Source organism: Zalophus californianus, chromosome 3 (genome assembly GCF_009762305.2).
Source record: "Zalophus californianus isolate mZalCal1 chromosome 3, mZalCal1.pri.v2, whole genome shotgun sequence".
Lineage (NCBI taxonomy): Eukaryota > Metazoa > Chordata > Mammalia > Carnivora > Otariidae > Zalophus > Zalophus californianus.
In genome coordinates this window covers 137,497,676-137,514,129 of record NC_045597.1, presented here as the reverse complement: position 1 = coordinate 137,514,129, position 16,454 = coordinate 137,497,676, and the positions used below count along the sequence as shown (strand labels likewise).

Here is a 16,454-nt window from a genome sequence, read left to right as displayed (position 1 = left end):
TACACAGTGTTACATTAGGCTCAGATACACGACGACGTTTGGCTTTATTTTTGTATTTGCTTATATTTTTTAAAGTAATCTCTACACCCACCTTTCGCTCGAACTCACGACCCCCGAGATCAGGAGTCACACGTTCTGCGACTGAGCCAGCCAGGCGCCCCCGTTTTGGCTTTTTAAATCGGTTACAGGCATACTCGGTTCAGTACAGAAAAACCGTGCTGAATAGTATGACAGTGGAAAGCAAGAGTGGTGAAGTAGGAAAAGTCTCACCTTGGAATCAGACCTGGATTCTAGTTATTTCAGCACAGTCACTTTTAGCCCTGAGACCTTGCACAAATATTTAATATCCCTTATCCCCATCTCCTAATCTGTAAATTTAAAATGACCAGTATCCGTTACCTTGCCTTGAGAAATTGTTTTGAGGACTAAATAGGATGGTGTATAAAGGTTTTGAAACAATGTACCACCTAGCATGGGCCCACCACATAGAGGAATTGCTCAATAAAATGCTAATTGCCTCTACACACAAACTTATTTGTAGCCTGACCCTAAAATACATGTGTTACCCAGAGCTTCATCCTTGGCCTGTGGCTTACTTTATATGCTTTTCCAGACAGCCACATCCAATTTCATCGTTTTAACTACTCCCTCTCTACTCCCGACTCTCAAATCTACATTCTAAGTTTTCTCGCCCTAGCTTAAGGCACCTCTAGACAACTATATACTAGACAGTGTCATCTTCGTATATTACAGGCATCTCAAACTCAGCATATCTGAAATGGATATATTTTTCATCCTAAATCTGCTCTTCTTTTTATACTTCCTATCTCATATTAGTAGGAAATAGAGGTAGTAACACAAATCCTTCATCCTGACACCGAAGCCAGAAATTTCAAGATTCCATCACTCCTTTATCTAGGTAGCTAGTAAATTCTCTTTGTCTTACCTTCCAAATATCTCTTGAATTCATCTCTCCTCTTTGTCTCTACTGCCTGTTTCTTACCTTAGACCCTCATCATCTTCCACCTAAACTGTTAAATTTCCTAAGAGGTTTTTTTTTTTTTTTTTTACTCCAGTCTTGACCCCTCTTGACTCCATTCTCTATATAGCCATGAGAATAATATTTTCTTAATTTGGCAGTTTTATTGAGATATAATTCACATACCATACAATCACCCACTTAAAGTGTACTATTCAGTGATGTTTAGTATATTCTCGGATTTGTGCAGTCACCACCACAAACAATTATAGAACATTTTCATCACCTCCCACAAAAAGCTGTGTCTGTTAGTAGTCACTCTCCTTTTGTTCTTAACCTTCCCTGCTTTCCCTCCCTAGGTAACGACTAACTTGCTTTCTGTTTCTGTAGGTTTGCCTATTCTGGACATTTCCTATAAATGGAATCATGCAATATGTGGCCTTTTATGAATCGTTTCTTTTTCTTAGTGTAAAGTTTTAGAAGTTCATCCATGTGGTAGAATGTATCGGTATTGTATTCCTTTTTATTGCTTAATAATTCCATTGTATGAATATAGCACATTTTATTTATCCATTTATTAATTGATGAATATTTGGGTTGTTTCCATAGAGTAGTCTTTTTAAAACACAATTCTGATCTCTTTTGGCTCCTTATTAAAATACTACAGGATTAAGTCCTAGTTATCTAACTTCAGTTTATTTTTCCTTCTTCATCCCCTATTGCTGTTCTTCCTCAGATTTTATACTCCAGTAATATCAAACTACTTAATTCCTATTTTACACATTTGGGCCTTTGAGTTGTTCTCTCTACTGGTAATATCTTACCCTGTTTTTTCCTTGGCAAAATTTTGATCCTCTTCAAAACCCTGCTTAACATGTATGAAATTATTTATGTATGGTGTTATTTGTTGAAGCAGAGTTTATAATGGCAAAATATTGGAAATTACTTAAATGCCCATCAGTACAGCAGGAGATTAATTAAATAAATGATGGGATAGCTCCACAGTGGAATGATATTCAGCCTGTCCTCCCCCGAAACCAGGAAAGCTTTTATTTACTGATCTAGGAATGATCTCCATGATATTCGGTTTTATTTTATGCATATTCTGTGTGCATGTATGCAGTATATGTTACCATTTATGAAAAGTGTATTTTGTTTTATATATGTATATACATATATGTGTAATTTTATGTATATATGCATTAGAACATCTTTGGAAAGATTATAAGAAATTATAACCTTGGCTACCTATGAATATAGTTACTTAATTTAAAAATTAACCTCTAGAGGTGCCTGGGTGGCTCACATGGTTGAGTGTCCAACTCTTGGTTTCAGCTCAGGTCACAGTTTTGGGTTCGTGAGATTGAGCCTCCTGTCAGGCACCGCGCTCAGTGGGGAGTCTGCTTCAGATTCTCTCTCCCCCCTCTCTCTAAAATAAAATAAATAAATCTTTTAAAAAAATTAACTTCTAAAAACCAAAACTTGCTAGAAAGCATTCCATTATACCAGACTTCCTCCTGTCCTCTAATCACTATCTTGTTCTGTTTATCTTGGGCATATTTCTTTTATCCTGATATCAAACTTTATTATTATTTACACAATTCATTTTTCTTATTATGAAATAGCTTAAACATACAGAAAAGCTATATAATTTTTATTAGATTCTGAGCATTTTGAAGGCAAAAGTGTGTTTTATTTTTATTCCAGTCCATGGTACTCAATATGTATTTAAGCTCTTGAGCAATTGAGACTAATAAATAACTTTGTAAAATCTAGAGCTTTAAAGAAATGGTATTCTTTTAGAAATAATATGCTATTCATTTGAATATTATTAATGTGTTATTCTACCAGGCAGTGACACCCTGAATATATTTGTTGCAGCTGTTTTCATTTTGAGCTACAGTGAAAATTCCAAATGTGCTTTTTATTGCCTATTCCAAGTGTAGGGATTTTTTTTGTTCTATAACATTACATTGGTAAGTATGAAGTCAGTGGAAGAAACTTTCAGGAAACTTGTACCAAAAGAAATTTCTGGTATATGCTGTCCCTGAAGAATTCTCTTTTCATTTCTGTTTTTGCTTTTATTTCCATATGAATTCCTTGTCCACATCTAAAACAGTGTCCCCTTAGAACCTTCCTATTTTATCACTACTAAAATACTGGTAACTACCCCTGTTTTGCTTCTAAAATTGAGTAATGGCAGTTTGTCCCACACCCTCCTCACCACACCTATCTGCCCCACAATTAATAATTATAATTTTATCAATGTAAGTATTTGTCCTCCAGTTTACCTTCTTAAAACTTAGCATGTTTGGAGAGAAAGTTCTGACTTGCTGTTTAGATTGAATGGTTGTCAAATACTGTGTCCTTTACTCTAAAAGCAGTAGGAAGGCATTGAAATCTTTTAAACCTAGAAATAACCTGATTAAGTATCCTTGAATAAGTTGTGTGAACTTTTTACCTCCACCACTTTTATGATTTTGAGGATTTCACATAGGGACACATTCACCCTGTGGTGTGGTGCCCTTGAACAACTCCCAAGACATTTGACGCATCTGTGTTTTCTCTGTTTCCTCTCTTGTCTCTTCCCTTTTTTCTACAATTACCTTTCAGTTTCTTTTCTTTTTTTCTTTTCCTTATCCTCCATTTCTCCTCTTTTGGAGTGTCTGTGTTACCCATTGGCATTGGTGGGCATTATTTATTCCTACTGGTTGTGCCCTAGACGTTTTCTAGACTAGACATGTTCCATATAGAAAGATGGTCATTCTCTTCTCTGAGATAACACAGAGACTCAGTGCAAGAAGCTGTTGTACCACAGGTGCTCAAAGTGGTTCTTAAGTTTGATATTTTTGCCTGAAAGTTTAGCTGTTTTGAATGACTAGATTTAAGGACCTATATCAAGGCACAAATCAGACTTTTTAGCTGTTATTTTGTGGTGATGTCATTATGGCCAAATAGGTTATGTTGTAAACTATGATAACATTTTATATTTTATTATAAAGAAAAGCAAACTTTTTATTTAACTTAAATTTTTTACTTAATCTAGGTATGGATGGCAGAACAGAAAATATCATATGATAAGAAGAAACAAGAAGAATTAATGCAACAGTATCTTAAAGAACAAGAATCCTATGATAATAGGTAAGAAATTCCACTATGCTAGTGGTTTTATTTGTGTGTGTATGGTTGGCTTTTTTTTTAATTCAATTAATTAACGTAATGTGTTATTAGTTTCATAGGTAGAGGTCAGTGATTCATCAGTCTTGTATAATACCCAGTTCTCATTACATCACATGCCCTCCTTAAAGTCCATCACCCAGTTACCCCATCCCCCCACTCGCCTCCCCTCCAGCAGCCCTCAGTTTGTTTCCTATGATTGAGAGTTTCTTATGATTTGTCTCCCTCTCTGATTTTTGTCATGTTTTATTTTTCCCTCTCTTCCCCTATGATCGTGTTTTGTTTCTTAAATTCCACATATCAGTGAGATCATATGATAATTGTCTTTCTCTGATTGACTTATTTTGCTTATATGCTAGTGTTTTTAGACTAATCAGTTGCATGAGAATGATCACTTATTAAATCATATATTAAATTAGTTTTTTTTGGATTGAATGCCCCAATGATAGGATTCTATTTCCTGTGTACCCTTTTTACTCTTATATCTATACATTGCCACTTTTTCCAACCTTACCCATAATTCACATAAAACATACATTGATGTGACTCTATATACAGTTTATGAGCAAATCCCAACTTAGGTAAAGCTTGGAAGAACAATGAAAGTCTATACTCAAACTACTGAGACAGCTTACAAAGATATTTCTTTAGCGTACACTGAAATGAAGAGATGCACAGGACACCTTCAAGAAGTAAAATGAAGTGTCTCTACTTGACCTACATGTCGTTGCTCTGTTAATGGCAGGATCATAGCTAGAGTCCTTTATTGGTTTATTCCAGCATAGGACCTGCCCTTTATTTATTGTAATTTTATGTTTATATTAGCAAGTCTAACTCAAGCTGGTTGCTCTTGGTTAATCAAGCAAGTGAATAGTGGTGCTTTAGTTCTATAGACCATACTTTCTTCAGCTCATTTCTATTTTTCATCAAAATATGGAATATAAGTACTACTAAACTGTTACTAAATATTCTCTTTAAAATATAGTATATTAAGAGTGAAATTACAGAAATAAAACTTTTTATTTTTATTTTTTTTAAAAGATTTTATTTATTTATTTGACAAAGAGAGACACAGCGAGAGAGGGAACACAAGCAGAGGGAGTGGGAGAAGGAGAAGCAGGCTTCCCGCTGAGCAGGGAGCCTGGTGTGGGGCTCGATCCCAGGACCCTGGGATCATGACCTGAGCTGAAGGCAGACGCTTAACAACTGAGCCACCCAGGTGCCCCAGAAATAAAACTTTTAGTTTCAATTAAGTACTTTTCTCACTAATTCTGTTTAATCTGGTTAACTTTTATTGAGTACCTTCCATGCAAGATAATAAATAGCAGGCCTTTTTGTTACAGGGGCTTGTAAAAGTGTGATACATAGTTTGTCTCTGCCCCCAGGAATACCTACTAAGTATTACAGTTCAAAGCTGAATATAATAACTGATATATTAAAAACACAAATGTTTTAAAAACTATAGCATGCTAATGTAGGACAGAATAATAATTTGGGATAACAAAGTAAGACTTCATGAAAGAAGTGATATTTGAGCTGAACTATGAGGATTTAGATCTGTGGTTCTATCTGAAGACCATTATTGCCCCCCCACACACCCATGCCCTTGCCAGGGGACCTGTGGCAGTGTTTGGACACCTTTTTGATTGTCACAAATCAGAGGTTGGATGCTACCAACATCTAGGGAGTGGAGACTGGGGATGCTGCAAAACAACCTACATTCAGAAAAAACAAACAAACAAAACAACCTATAGTATGCAGGACAGCCCCACACAGCAAAGAATGATCTGGTCCAAAATGTCAGTAGCATCACTGTTGAGAAACCCTGATTTACATATAGTAAAAGCTTATTAAAGATCACAGGGAAAGTAGAGAGGGTGTTCAGGGAAGCAGCCGATAGTTGAGTTGGGCTGATAAAGAGAGATAGTGGAAGTGGAAAAGTAGGTTTGCAACAGATTATATTGTTTATTCTTTTCTTTTTTTTTAATTAAGTAGGCTCCATTCCCAACATGAGGCTTGAACTCAAGACCCTGAGATCAAGAGTCGCATGTTCTACCAACTGAACCAGTCAGGCATCCCCTGTTTATTCTTTATCTTAAAAAAGAGTTACTTTATTCTAGGTATGAATGGCAGAACAGAAAATATCATATGATAAGAATTCTTATTCTTATTCTCTTTGTAATTTAATATTTGAAGCTATACAAATATCCTGTTCTTCCTTGAACTATTGTTCACTAATTTAGCATTCACTGGTGGATATTGCCTGCATCAATTATTACTGTGGTATTCTAATCTATTCCTCTCATTCCTTCTACATTTTAAATTTTGAATTCCTGTGGAAAAAAGAATTTTCCCTTTCCCTCCTTCAGTTATTTATTTAATTATTTATTTCTATCAGTATGGACTCAGGTATTTATTTAATGGGTTATAATCCAATACTATTGTTACTTATTTTGGTGCTCAGATTGTTTCAGTTTTGGCCTTTGACTGCCCTACCAGCTTGGCACCTGTGTCCAGCCCCTGGTAACCACTATTTTACTTCCTGTCTCTATGAATTTACCTGTTATAGGTGCTTCCTATAAGTAGAAAAAAATATTTGTCTCTTTGTGTCTGACTTATTTCACTTAGCACAATGTGTTCAAGATTCATCCATATTGTAGCATGTGTCAGAACTTTTTTCTTTTTATGGCTGATTAATATTCCATTGTATGTATATACCATATTTTGTTCATCCATCCATCCATGGATATACACTTGAGTTGCTTCTGCCTTTTGGCTGTTGTGAGTAATGCTTCTGTAAACATTGGCATGCAAATATCTTATCTGTTTAAGCCCCTGCTTTCAGTTCCTTTAGGTATATACTTAGGAATAGATTTGCTGGATCATATAGTAATTCTGTATCTAGCTTTTAAAGGACCACCAAACTCTTCCATAGTAGCTGCACCATTTTACATTCCTACCAGTAATGCACAAGGGTTCCACTTTCTCCATGTCCTTGCCAGTGTTTATTATGTTCCTTTTTTTTTTTCCGTAATAGCCATCCTAATTAGTATGCAGTGGTATCTCATGGTTTTAATTTATATTTCTCTATGGTTTATATTTCTCTAATAACTAATGATATTGAGCTTTTCATATGCTTGATTTTAACTTTTAAAATGGTGTTAAGATATAATTTGTTAAAAGTGTATGTTGGCTTTAAGTATATATATTTACAGAGTTTTGGAGCCATCACCGTAATCTAATATCAGAACGTTTTCATCATCTGAAAAAGAAATATTGTACCCGTTAGCAGTTACTTCCCATTCCCACATCCTGTCCCTCTACCTGTCAACCCTAAGTAACCACTAATTTACTTTCTGTCTCTGTAGATTTGCCTGTTCTGAACTTAGCATGTAAATGGGATCATACATAGAAATGGTCTTTTGTGACTGGCTTCTTTCACTTAGTATAATGTTTTTGAAGTTCATCTATTTTGTAGCACGTATCAGTAGTTCATTCCTTTTTATTGCAAAATAATATTCCATTGTATGGATATAGATCTGTCATCCTTTTGCTCTCTTCCTTTTTTTTTTTACGGTTCTATATAAATTCCAATGGAAATAAGAGAAGAATTATAATTATGTAATATACCCTTTGTGATTGCCTTTTTCAAGTATAAGAGGAGATTCTATTCACTCTTTAGCTTTCATCTTTATAATCAGTACTTACTTGGATCTTATGAATTAAAAGTTTAACTCAACCAGGCATTCAATTTATTGCAGAGCTTTTTTTAAAAAAAAATCACTGCATATCTCTCTAAACAGAACCCAAATTGGGAATTTTCAGTGTTAGAACTAGAAAGAAAATGATTTTTGAGGTGCAGCAGACATTGATTCCATCATAGTAATTAACCTGTTGTAGAATATCTTTAAACTCTTCTCTTCGGCCTCGTCAAAGAATTTGATTCTCCTATTGACTTTGACTCTTATTACAAGCATTAATTGGATTTGACTTTCTAAAGAAATTCCAGAGAGACTCATTTTTCCAAAACTGTTTGATCCCTCACAATTAAGAAAAAAATGTTGTCACTATTTAACTTCATTCCAAATTTGTGCTGCCATATAGGATTTCAAAGCTGTCATTATTTCCATAGCATTTTAAAGTTTAAGAAAAGCATCTGAGAGTGACCATGGCATTTTTTCCTCTTTTCTGTTGGAAGGGCGAAGATCTCTCAGGTAATGAGAAAGTCTCAAATTAAAACCAGTTACTAAAGAGACAGCACTGTTTGACTTTCTATTCATGTACTTCAGATGTTATTTAATCAGTGAAGTAAAGTTTTGGAACTTTATCTCTAACAAAAATATTTTCTCTTAACTCCCGTAGGGTTGTGAGAGATGAGGAATGATTATTCTGTAATTTTTTTCCTCCTATGTAAAATTGTTAACTTTCTTGTTTAATTTAGGTTGCTTATGGGAGATGAGCGTGTAAAGAATGGCCTTAATTTCATGTATGAGGCCCCACCAGGAGCTAAAAAAGGTACTTGCTTCATTTCCTTTTTTTAGTCTTTGATGTGTTGACAACTAAAGTTTGAGAACTATTAGGACAGACATTTTTTAAAAAATTGCTCTTCATCTTTTGGGGCTCCTGGGTGGCTCAGTCAGTTAAGTGTCCAACTCTTGATTTGGGCTCAGGTCATGATCTCAGGGTCATGAGACTGAGCCCTGTGTTGGGCTCCATGCTCAGCACAGAGTCTGCTTAGGATTCTCTCTCCCTCTCCCTGCTTGTGTTCTCTCTAAATAAATAAATAAATGTATATATAAATAATCTTTAAATAAATACATACCTAAAAGTTGCTCTTCATCTTTTAAAATTGCTATTATTCTGTAAAGGTAATTTTAAAATATTGAATTCAGTATAATAAATACTAAAAATAATTGTTTAATCTAGTAATATTTCGTGACTTGACTTTTTTTAATGACTTGATCTTTGAGGAGGAAAAAATGTCAGCATCAGCAGAAGTGCATTTATTCTTTTATAATTTGTGTATACATCTTTAGTTCTTCTTGCTTAATATACTTATAGATAGCATAATACTCTGTCAATGAAAAATATAAAAGTTTAAAAACTAGGAATTAACATGCTTATTGCATACTGTCTCATTCAATATTGTATTTATCCTTAGTGATTTGAATTTTATCTTGTGAAAGAAGAAAAAAGGTCAAACCAATAATTTCTTACAAGTTACAATTAAATACCATGATATCATAGTATAGTATATGATAGCAGACTTTAATGTTGAAGTTTTTAACTTGATATACCTTTTTTTTCCTCCCATATCTTTGATCTGCAATCAAGAGAACAGAGAGGTAAAGTACTATTTTCTGTGTTTGGATTTACTTGACAATAGATTATAATTTTATGGAAAAATTGAAAGACTTCTTAATGAATGTTTTTAGAAAGAAGAAACAGAAGGAGAGACCGAATACAAATTTGAATGGCAGAAAGGAGCCCCCCGGGAAAAGTAAGAGCCAGTTTTCTTTTAAGATGAAGTATATATTATGGGGCGCCTGGGTGGCTCAGTCGTTAAGTGTCTGCCTTCGGCTCAGGTCATGATCCTGGGGTCCTGGGATCGAGCCCCACATCGGGCTCCCTGCTAAGCGGGAAGCCTGCTTCTCCCACTCTCCCTCCCCTGCTCGTGTTCCCTCTCTTGCTGTGTCTCTCTCTGTCAAATAAATAAATAAAATCTTAAAAAAAAAAACTTTTTAAAAAAAGATGAAATAGGGCGCTGGGGTGGCTCAGTCGGTTAAGCGGCTGCCTTCGGCTCAGGTCATGATCCCAGGGTCCTGCGATCTAGCCCCATGTCCGGCTCCCTGCTCAGCGGAGAGCCTGCTTCTCCCTCTCCCTCTGCCTGCTTGTGCTGTCTCTCTATCTGTCAAATAAATAAATAAAAAAATATAAAAAATCTTAAAAAAAAATAAAATAAAAAAATGAAATATGTATCACTAACTTTTCTAATATCCCATCTTATATTGTCTTTTCATTCACTAGTGCAGGCAACTAATGTTAAAAGGTATTTGTTTTATACAACTAATTTACTTGATCATAGACTTTAATTTTATATAGTTTTCCTTTTTTTTAAATCACAAATCATCAGGGGCACCTGAGTGGCTCAGTCGTTGAGCGTCTGCCTTCGGCTTGGGTCATGATCCCAGGGTCCTGGGATCGAGCCCCGCATCAGGCTCCCTGCTTGGCGGGAAGCCTGCTTCTCCCTCTCCCACTCCCCCTGCTTGTGTTCCCTCTCTTGCTGTTTCTCTCTCTGTTCAAATAAATAAATAGAATCTTTAAAAAAAAATCACAAATCATCAAACTGGACAATTAATAATAAGTGGTGTTTGGAATTACTAAATAGATTTCATAGTTCTGTGTATTTATTGAAGTTATACATTTTATAATGTATTTAGAACTATAAAACTATTTTCAGGATAACTGCTGTTTAATTTATTAAATTGTTCTTAATATTGTGTTTGTACATATTCTCTACTTAATAGATATGCCAAAGATGACATGAACATCAGAGATCAGCCCTTTGGTATTCAGGTAAGTGACCCATATTTTACTCTGTAAGAATAATTTTTGTTTAATAAATACTTCTTTATACTGTTGTCCAAAAGGTATGTAAGCTGAAAAGGACTCTCTGGTTTTGATTTGTATCAGGTAGTAAAAGGACTGGGGAGAAAACATTAAATGTAGTAGACTGATAAAATAGGAATCGAGAATCTCATGTTCATGTGGATTCCCTGTACATATGCCTATTAAATTTGATTTTCTCCTGTTTAAAAAAAAAAAGATAGGAATCAAAGTTTTGTACTGAGGGTTATAATGATAAGGGTCTCTTCAGTTTTCAGGAATTTGGAGAATTAGCTCAAGGTTAAGAAAAGATTTAAAACTATTTGTTTAGAACCGGGACAAAATATCACCAGAAAGCCAGATTCTTGTTGGAAATAACATTTTTTGGAATCCTGCCTTGCTTATTCATTTACATATTATCTGTGGCTACTTTCCTGCTACATTGGCAGAGTTGGAACAGAGACCTCTGGCCCATAAAGTTTAAAATATTTACTCTCTGGTTCTTTACAGAAAAAGTTTGCCAACCCCTGATTAGGAAACCGAAACTTTAAAGGTTAACTTTTAAAAATTAGAGAATTTAAGATTCAGCCATAACGTAATTCCTTTTTGGTATTTTACCATTTCTTTTTGGATGACATTGTTTTATTGCCACCAAGTAACAGTCAAAAAGAAATAGGATTCATAGCTTTTAGGCAGAATTTATAAGATATTAGTATTTACGTTAAATTACCAAATACAGTCATGGAGTCTTTCACTGGAAATCTTTTAAAAATGACAGTAATTTAACTTAAACTCTACCAAGGAGTAGGGATTTGAACAGTTGTTAGATTCTTACTAAATAACTAAAATAACATCCACTATTTCTCAGGTTCGAAACGTGAGGTGCATTAAATGTCACAAATGGGGTCATGTCAACACAGATCGAGAATGTCCTCTGTTTGGTCTTTCTGGAATCAATGCAAGTTCAGTTCCCACTGATGGCTCAGGTAGGCACTAGACATGAATTATGTTTGTTTTAGAATTTGTATCAAGGATAAACATAACAAGGAAAGATAACATTTTTCTTTCATCTCTCTGGGTATTGTTTTCCTTTAGTTTGGTTTTTTTGGACTAAGTCATGTACCCAAAATATGATCAATGGGAAACTCTGGTAATATATTTTGAATTTGAAATGCTGTGTATTAGAATTAAATTTAATTTTTCTAGCCCAGAGCCTATAAACTTGATTTTAAAGGTAAAAAATATATTAAGCATAGTTCATCAGGTTAGTAACCTAAAAATAGAAGGAAAAAATGGTTATTTCTCATATTCATGTCCTCCAGAATTGTAAATGTAGGCTGACTAGAAGACTCAGCAATTGCATCATTTTAATCCAGAGATAAAATCAAAACTGAGATTAAAAAGATGTTAAATATGTTAAAATTTTTTACTTGAAAGTTATACCTTCCTGCATATTATTGACAACTTAAAAAAACTGGTCTAATTTGATTTGGATCATTTGCGTTCTCAGATTTTTTTTTTTTTTTTAATTCACTCTCTATTTGAGAGTGAGAAAGCACACAAGCAGGGAGAAGGGCAGAGAGAGTGAAGCAGACTCCCTGCTGAACAGGGAGGGATGTGGGGCTCAATCCCAGGACCCTGAGATCATGACCCGAGCCAAAGGCAGACACCCAACCGACTGAGCCAACCAGGTGCCTCTGAGTTCTCAGATATTAAAGCTGAGAAGTTTTAAATTTATCAGTGCCTTATTAGTATATTATTGAGACAGCCACACCAATCCAACTATAAGTCATAATAAATTATAAATAAAAATAACCCACTTAACTGTAATCTTAAACAAGTTACTTCACTTTTATGAGCTTCAACTCATCTTAAAATAAGGATGATAGTATAACTCAAGAGATTTTTCAGCATTATTTGGACTTCCTATGGCTTTCACTACCACCTTTGAGCCCAAGGTTCACTGTCGGTCAGCATATGACCTTCAGCCTCTATTCTCTTACAAGAGTTCCTGCTTCCTTCCAGCAAGCCAGAGGCAGGCTTTAGGATTCAGGATGCCAGTTCCCATATTAAGAGTTTAGGAATTTGATTCATTGTCAAGTTTGATAGTGTTTTGTTTTGGTTTTTTTTTGTGGGTTTGTTTTTTTTTTTAAGTAGGCTCCATGCCCAGTGTGGATTCCAGTGCATGGCTTGAATTTATGACCCTGAGATCAAGATCTGAGCTGAGACCAAGAGTCAGAGGCTCAACCGACTGAGCCACCAAGGAGCCCCTTGACACTTTCTTTTATGGTGTTATGGATGTTAGAATGAGTAGAGAAGTACACAGACAGAATATTAACAATTGATTTTTTTTTTCCTTACTGCTCTAAAGAAGGTTTAGAAATCATATTTTACAGAGAGGGCAACTATTTGCTCAGTGGTGAGAGAATGTTGGTCTGTACCTGGCAATCTCTGACAAAAGAATGTCCCACTAATTCCACAGTGCAGGTACCCTTAAAACCCACATATTGATGTTCCCTCCTCCCCTGCCCCCACTCAACTGATGAAAGAAGAGAGAGCGGTCCCAAAAGAAATAAAGCCCCAAAGAACATGGGTATAGACTAGGTCATATAAAGAACCCGTTGACCCAAATATTTCTTTTTTTTTTAAGATTTTATTTATTTATTTGATAGAGACAGACATATAGTGACAAAGATAGCGAAAGAGAGCACAAGCAGGGGGAGAGGCAAAGGGAGAGGGAGAAGCAGGCTCCCCATGGAGCACGGAGCCCGATGTCGGGCTCGATCCCAGGACCCCGGGATCATGACCCGAGCCAAAGGCAGACGCTTAACCGACTGAGCCACCCAGGCGCCCCAACCCAAATATTTCTGACCACTGATCTTAGTAGTCATAGGAATCTGATGTTGTATCTGAAAGGGGGTTGCATCTTTCTCATTTTTCCTTCACTCAGCCTCGTGGTGCCCTTACAACTCTATGACTCCTGTATTGGCTAGGGGCAGGCAGTGGTAATGGCTGTCTTTGTTCCCCAGCTTCATCTTACTTTGATCCTGCTTCTGAGAGAATGAGTAGGATAGACTCCAGACTTAGCCTTTTATTTAGTAATCAATAGACCTGCTTTTTCTTGATTCTATATTAGAAAGTCTATAACAACAACCGAAAGAACTTGTGGTATTAACCTATTTTTAAGAGTATTGGAGGGGCACCTGGGTGGTGGCTCAGTCGGTTAAGTGTCTGCCTTCGGCTCAGGTCATGATCCCAGGGTCCTGGGATCGAGCCCCACATTGGGCTCCCTGCTCCTAGGGAAGCCTGCTTCTCCCTCTCCCTCTGCCCCTACTTGTGTTCCCTCTCTCACTGTGTCTCTGTCTGTCAAATAAATAAATAAAATCTTTTTTTTTAAAGATTTTATTTATTTATTTGAGAGAGAGAGAATGAGAGATAGAGAGCACGAGAGGGAAGAGGGTCAGAGGGAGAAGCAGACTCCCTGCTGAGCAGGGAGCCCGATGCGGGACTCGATCCCGGGACTCCAGGATCATGACCTGAGCCGAAGGCAGTCGCTTAACCAACTGAGCCACCCAGGCGCCCCAATAAATAAAATCTTAAAAAAAAAAAAAAGTATTGGAAATGGTGAGGGGTGCCTGGGTGGCTCAATTGGTTAAGTGTTTGCCTTTGGCTCAGGTCATGATCCTGGGGTCCTGGGATTGATCCCCACTTCAGGCTCTCCCCGCTCAGCAGGGAGCCTGCTTCTCCCTCTCCCTCTGTCCCAACCCCCTGCTCGTGCTCTCTCTCTCTCTGTCTCTCAAATAAAATCTTGGTGAATTCAGATACAACAAAGCTGGTTTATTAGCTCTTCTCCACCACCCATTTACATTCATAAACTTTAATCATTCATTTTATACAAAGTTTTTGGAGCCCACTTATGGTGAGGTTATACTGTAGTACTGTTCTTCAGTCATATAAACTTTTTCAAAATAAAGTGAACCAAATAGAAAAATGCTGTATTTTTTAGCTTCTAATAAGTCTTAACATATTTGTAACCAAGCTTGAGATGTCTACAAATTAGTACTTAGTATTTCTCTGTATCTAAATGAATTGAGCAGTGGGGTGGTAGAGGGTAAAAAAAAGTGTTAACTTTATTGAAATACTATAGTTGATATCACTAATAGATAAAATGTTCCTTCAAGTCAACATGAAAAAGATGAACATATAAACGCAAAAGAGCAAAAAGATGTAAATATAGGTAGCTTAGAAAAGGAGGGCTCCAAATGGCCATTAAACCTATGAGGACATTTTCAAGAGCATTAATAACCAAAGAAATAGGGATGCCTGGGTGGCTCAGTCAGTTAAGCATCTGCCTTCAGCTTAGGTCACGAACTCAGGGTCCTGGGTTCGAGCCCCATGTCAGGCTCCCTACTTCTCCCTCTGCTGCTTCCCCTGCTTGTGTGCTCTCTGTCAAATAAATAAAATCTTAAAAAAAAAAATAACCAAAGAAATGAAAACTAAAATAATATGTTATCTTTTTGCCTACCAAATTTGGCAAAGATTTAAAAGAAGTATACATCCAGTGTTGAAGCAAGTGTGGTAAAATTAACATTTTAATCCACTGTTGATAAATTGGAATAGCCTTTTTAAAGAGTCATTTGGTGATATGTATCAAAAGCCTTAAAAACAATCCAAATGGCCAACAGGCACATGAAAAAGTGCTCAACATCGCTCGGCATCAGGGAAATCCAAATCAAAACCTCAATGAGATACCACCTCACACCCGTCAGAATGGCTAAAATTAACAAGTCAGGGAACGACAGATGTTGGCGGGGATGTGGAGAAAGGGGAACCCTCCTACACTGTTGGTGGGAATGCAAGCTGGTGCAACCCCTCTGGAAAACAGTATGGAGGTTCCTCAAACCGTTGAAATTAGAGCTACCGTTCGATCCAGCAATTGCACTACTGGGTATTTACCACAAAGATACAAATGTAGGGACCCGAAGGGGTACGTGTACCCCAATGTTTATAGCAGCAATGTCCACCATAGCCAAACTGTGGAAAGAGCCAAGATGCCCATCGACAAATGAATGGATAAAGAAGATGTATATATACACAATGGAATATTATGCAGCCATCAAAAGGAATGAGATCTTGCCATTTGCAACGACGTGGATGGAACTGGAGGGTGTTATGCTGAGTGAAATAAGTCAATCAGAGAAAGACATGTATCACATGACCTCACTGATATGAGGAATTCTTAATCTCAGGAAAGAAACTGAGTGTTACTGGAGTGGTTGGGGGTGGGAGGGACGGGGTGGCTGGGTGATAGATATTGGGGAGGGTATGTGCTACGGTGAGCGCTGTGAATTGTGCAAGACTGTTGAATCACAGATCTGTACTTCTGAAACAAATAACGCAACATATTTTAAGAAAAAAGAAAAAGAAGAAGATAACAGGAGAGGAAGAAAAGGGGAGTATGTCAGAGGGGGAGACGAACCATGAGAGATGATGGACTCTGAAAAACAAACTGAGGGTTCTAGAGGGGAGGGGGGTAGGGGGATGGGTTAGCCTGGTGATGGGTATTGAGGAGGGCACGTTCTGCATGGAGCACTGGGTGTTATGAACAAACAATGAATCATGGAACACTGCACCAAAAACTAATGATGTAATATATGGTGATTAACATAACAATAAAAAATTTTTTAAAAAA

At 36.5% G+C, this 16,454-nt stretch overlaps 1 protein-coding gene across 2 annotated transcripts in view; it reads left to right on the top strand.

Moving 5' to 3' along the window:
* CIR1 (corepressor interacting with RBPJ, CIR1) overlaps positions 1–16,454 on the top strand; it is a 37,436-nt gene that overhangs the window by 696 nt on the left and 20,286 nt on the right. For both annotated transcript variants that reach the window (XM_027589649.2, XM_027589651.2), the window contains exons 2-7: positions 4,026–4,120; positions 8,598–8,671; positions 9,491–9,501; positions 9,592–9,656; positions 10,684–10,732; positions 11,631–11,748. In XM_027589649.2, the coding sequence (XP_027445450.2) occupies positions 4,026–4,120; positions 8,598–8,671; positions 9,491–9,501; positions 9,592–9,656; positions 10,684–10,732; positions 11,631–11,748 (412 nt within the window). The remainder of the gene's footprint in view (positions 1–4,025; positions 4,121–8,597; positions 8,672–9,490; positions 9,502–9,591; positions 9,657–10,683; positions 10,733–11,630; positions 11,749–16,454) is intronic.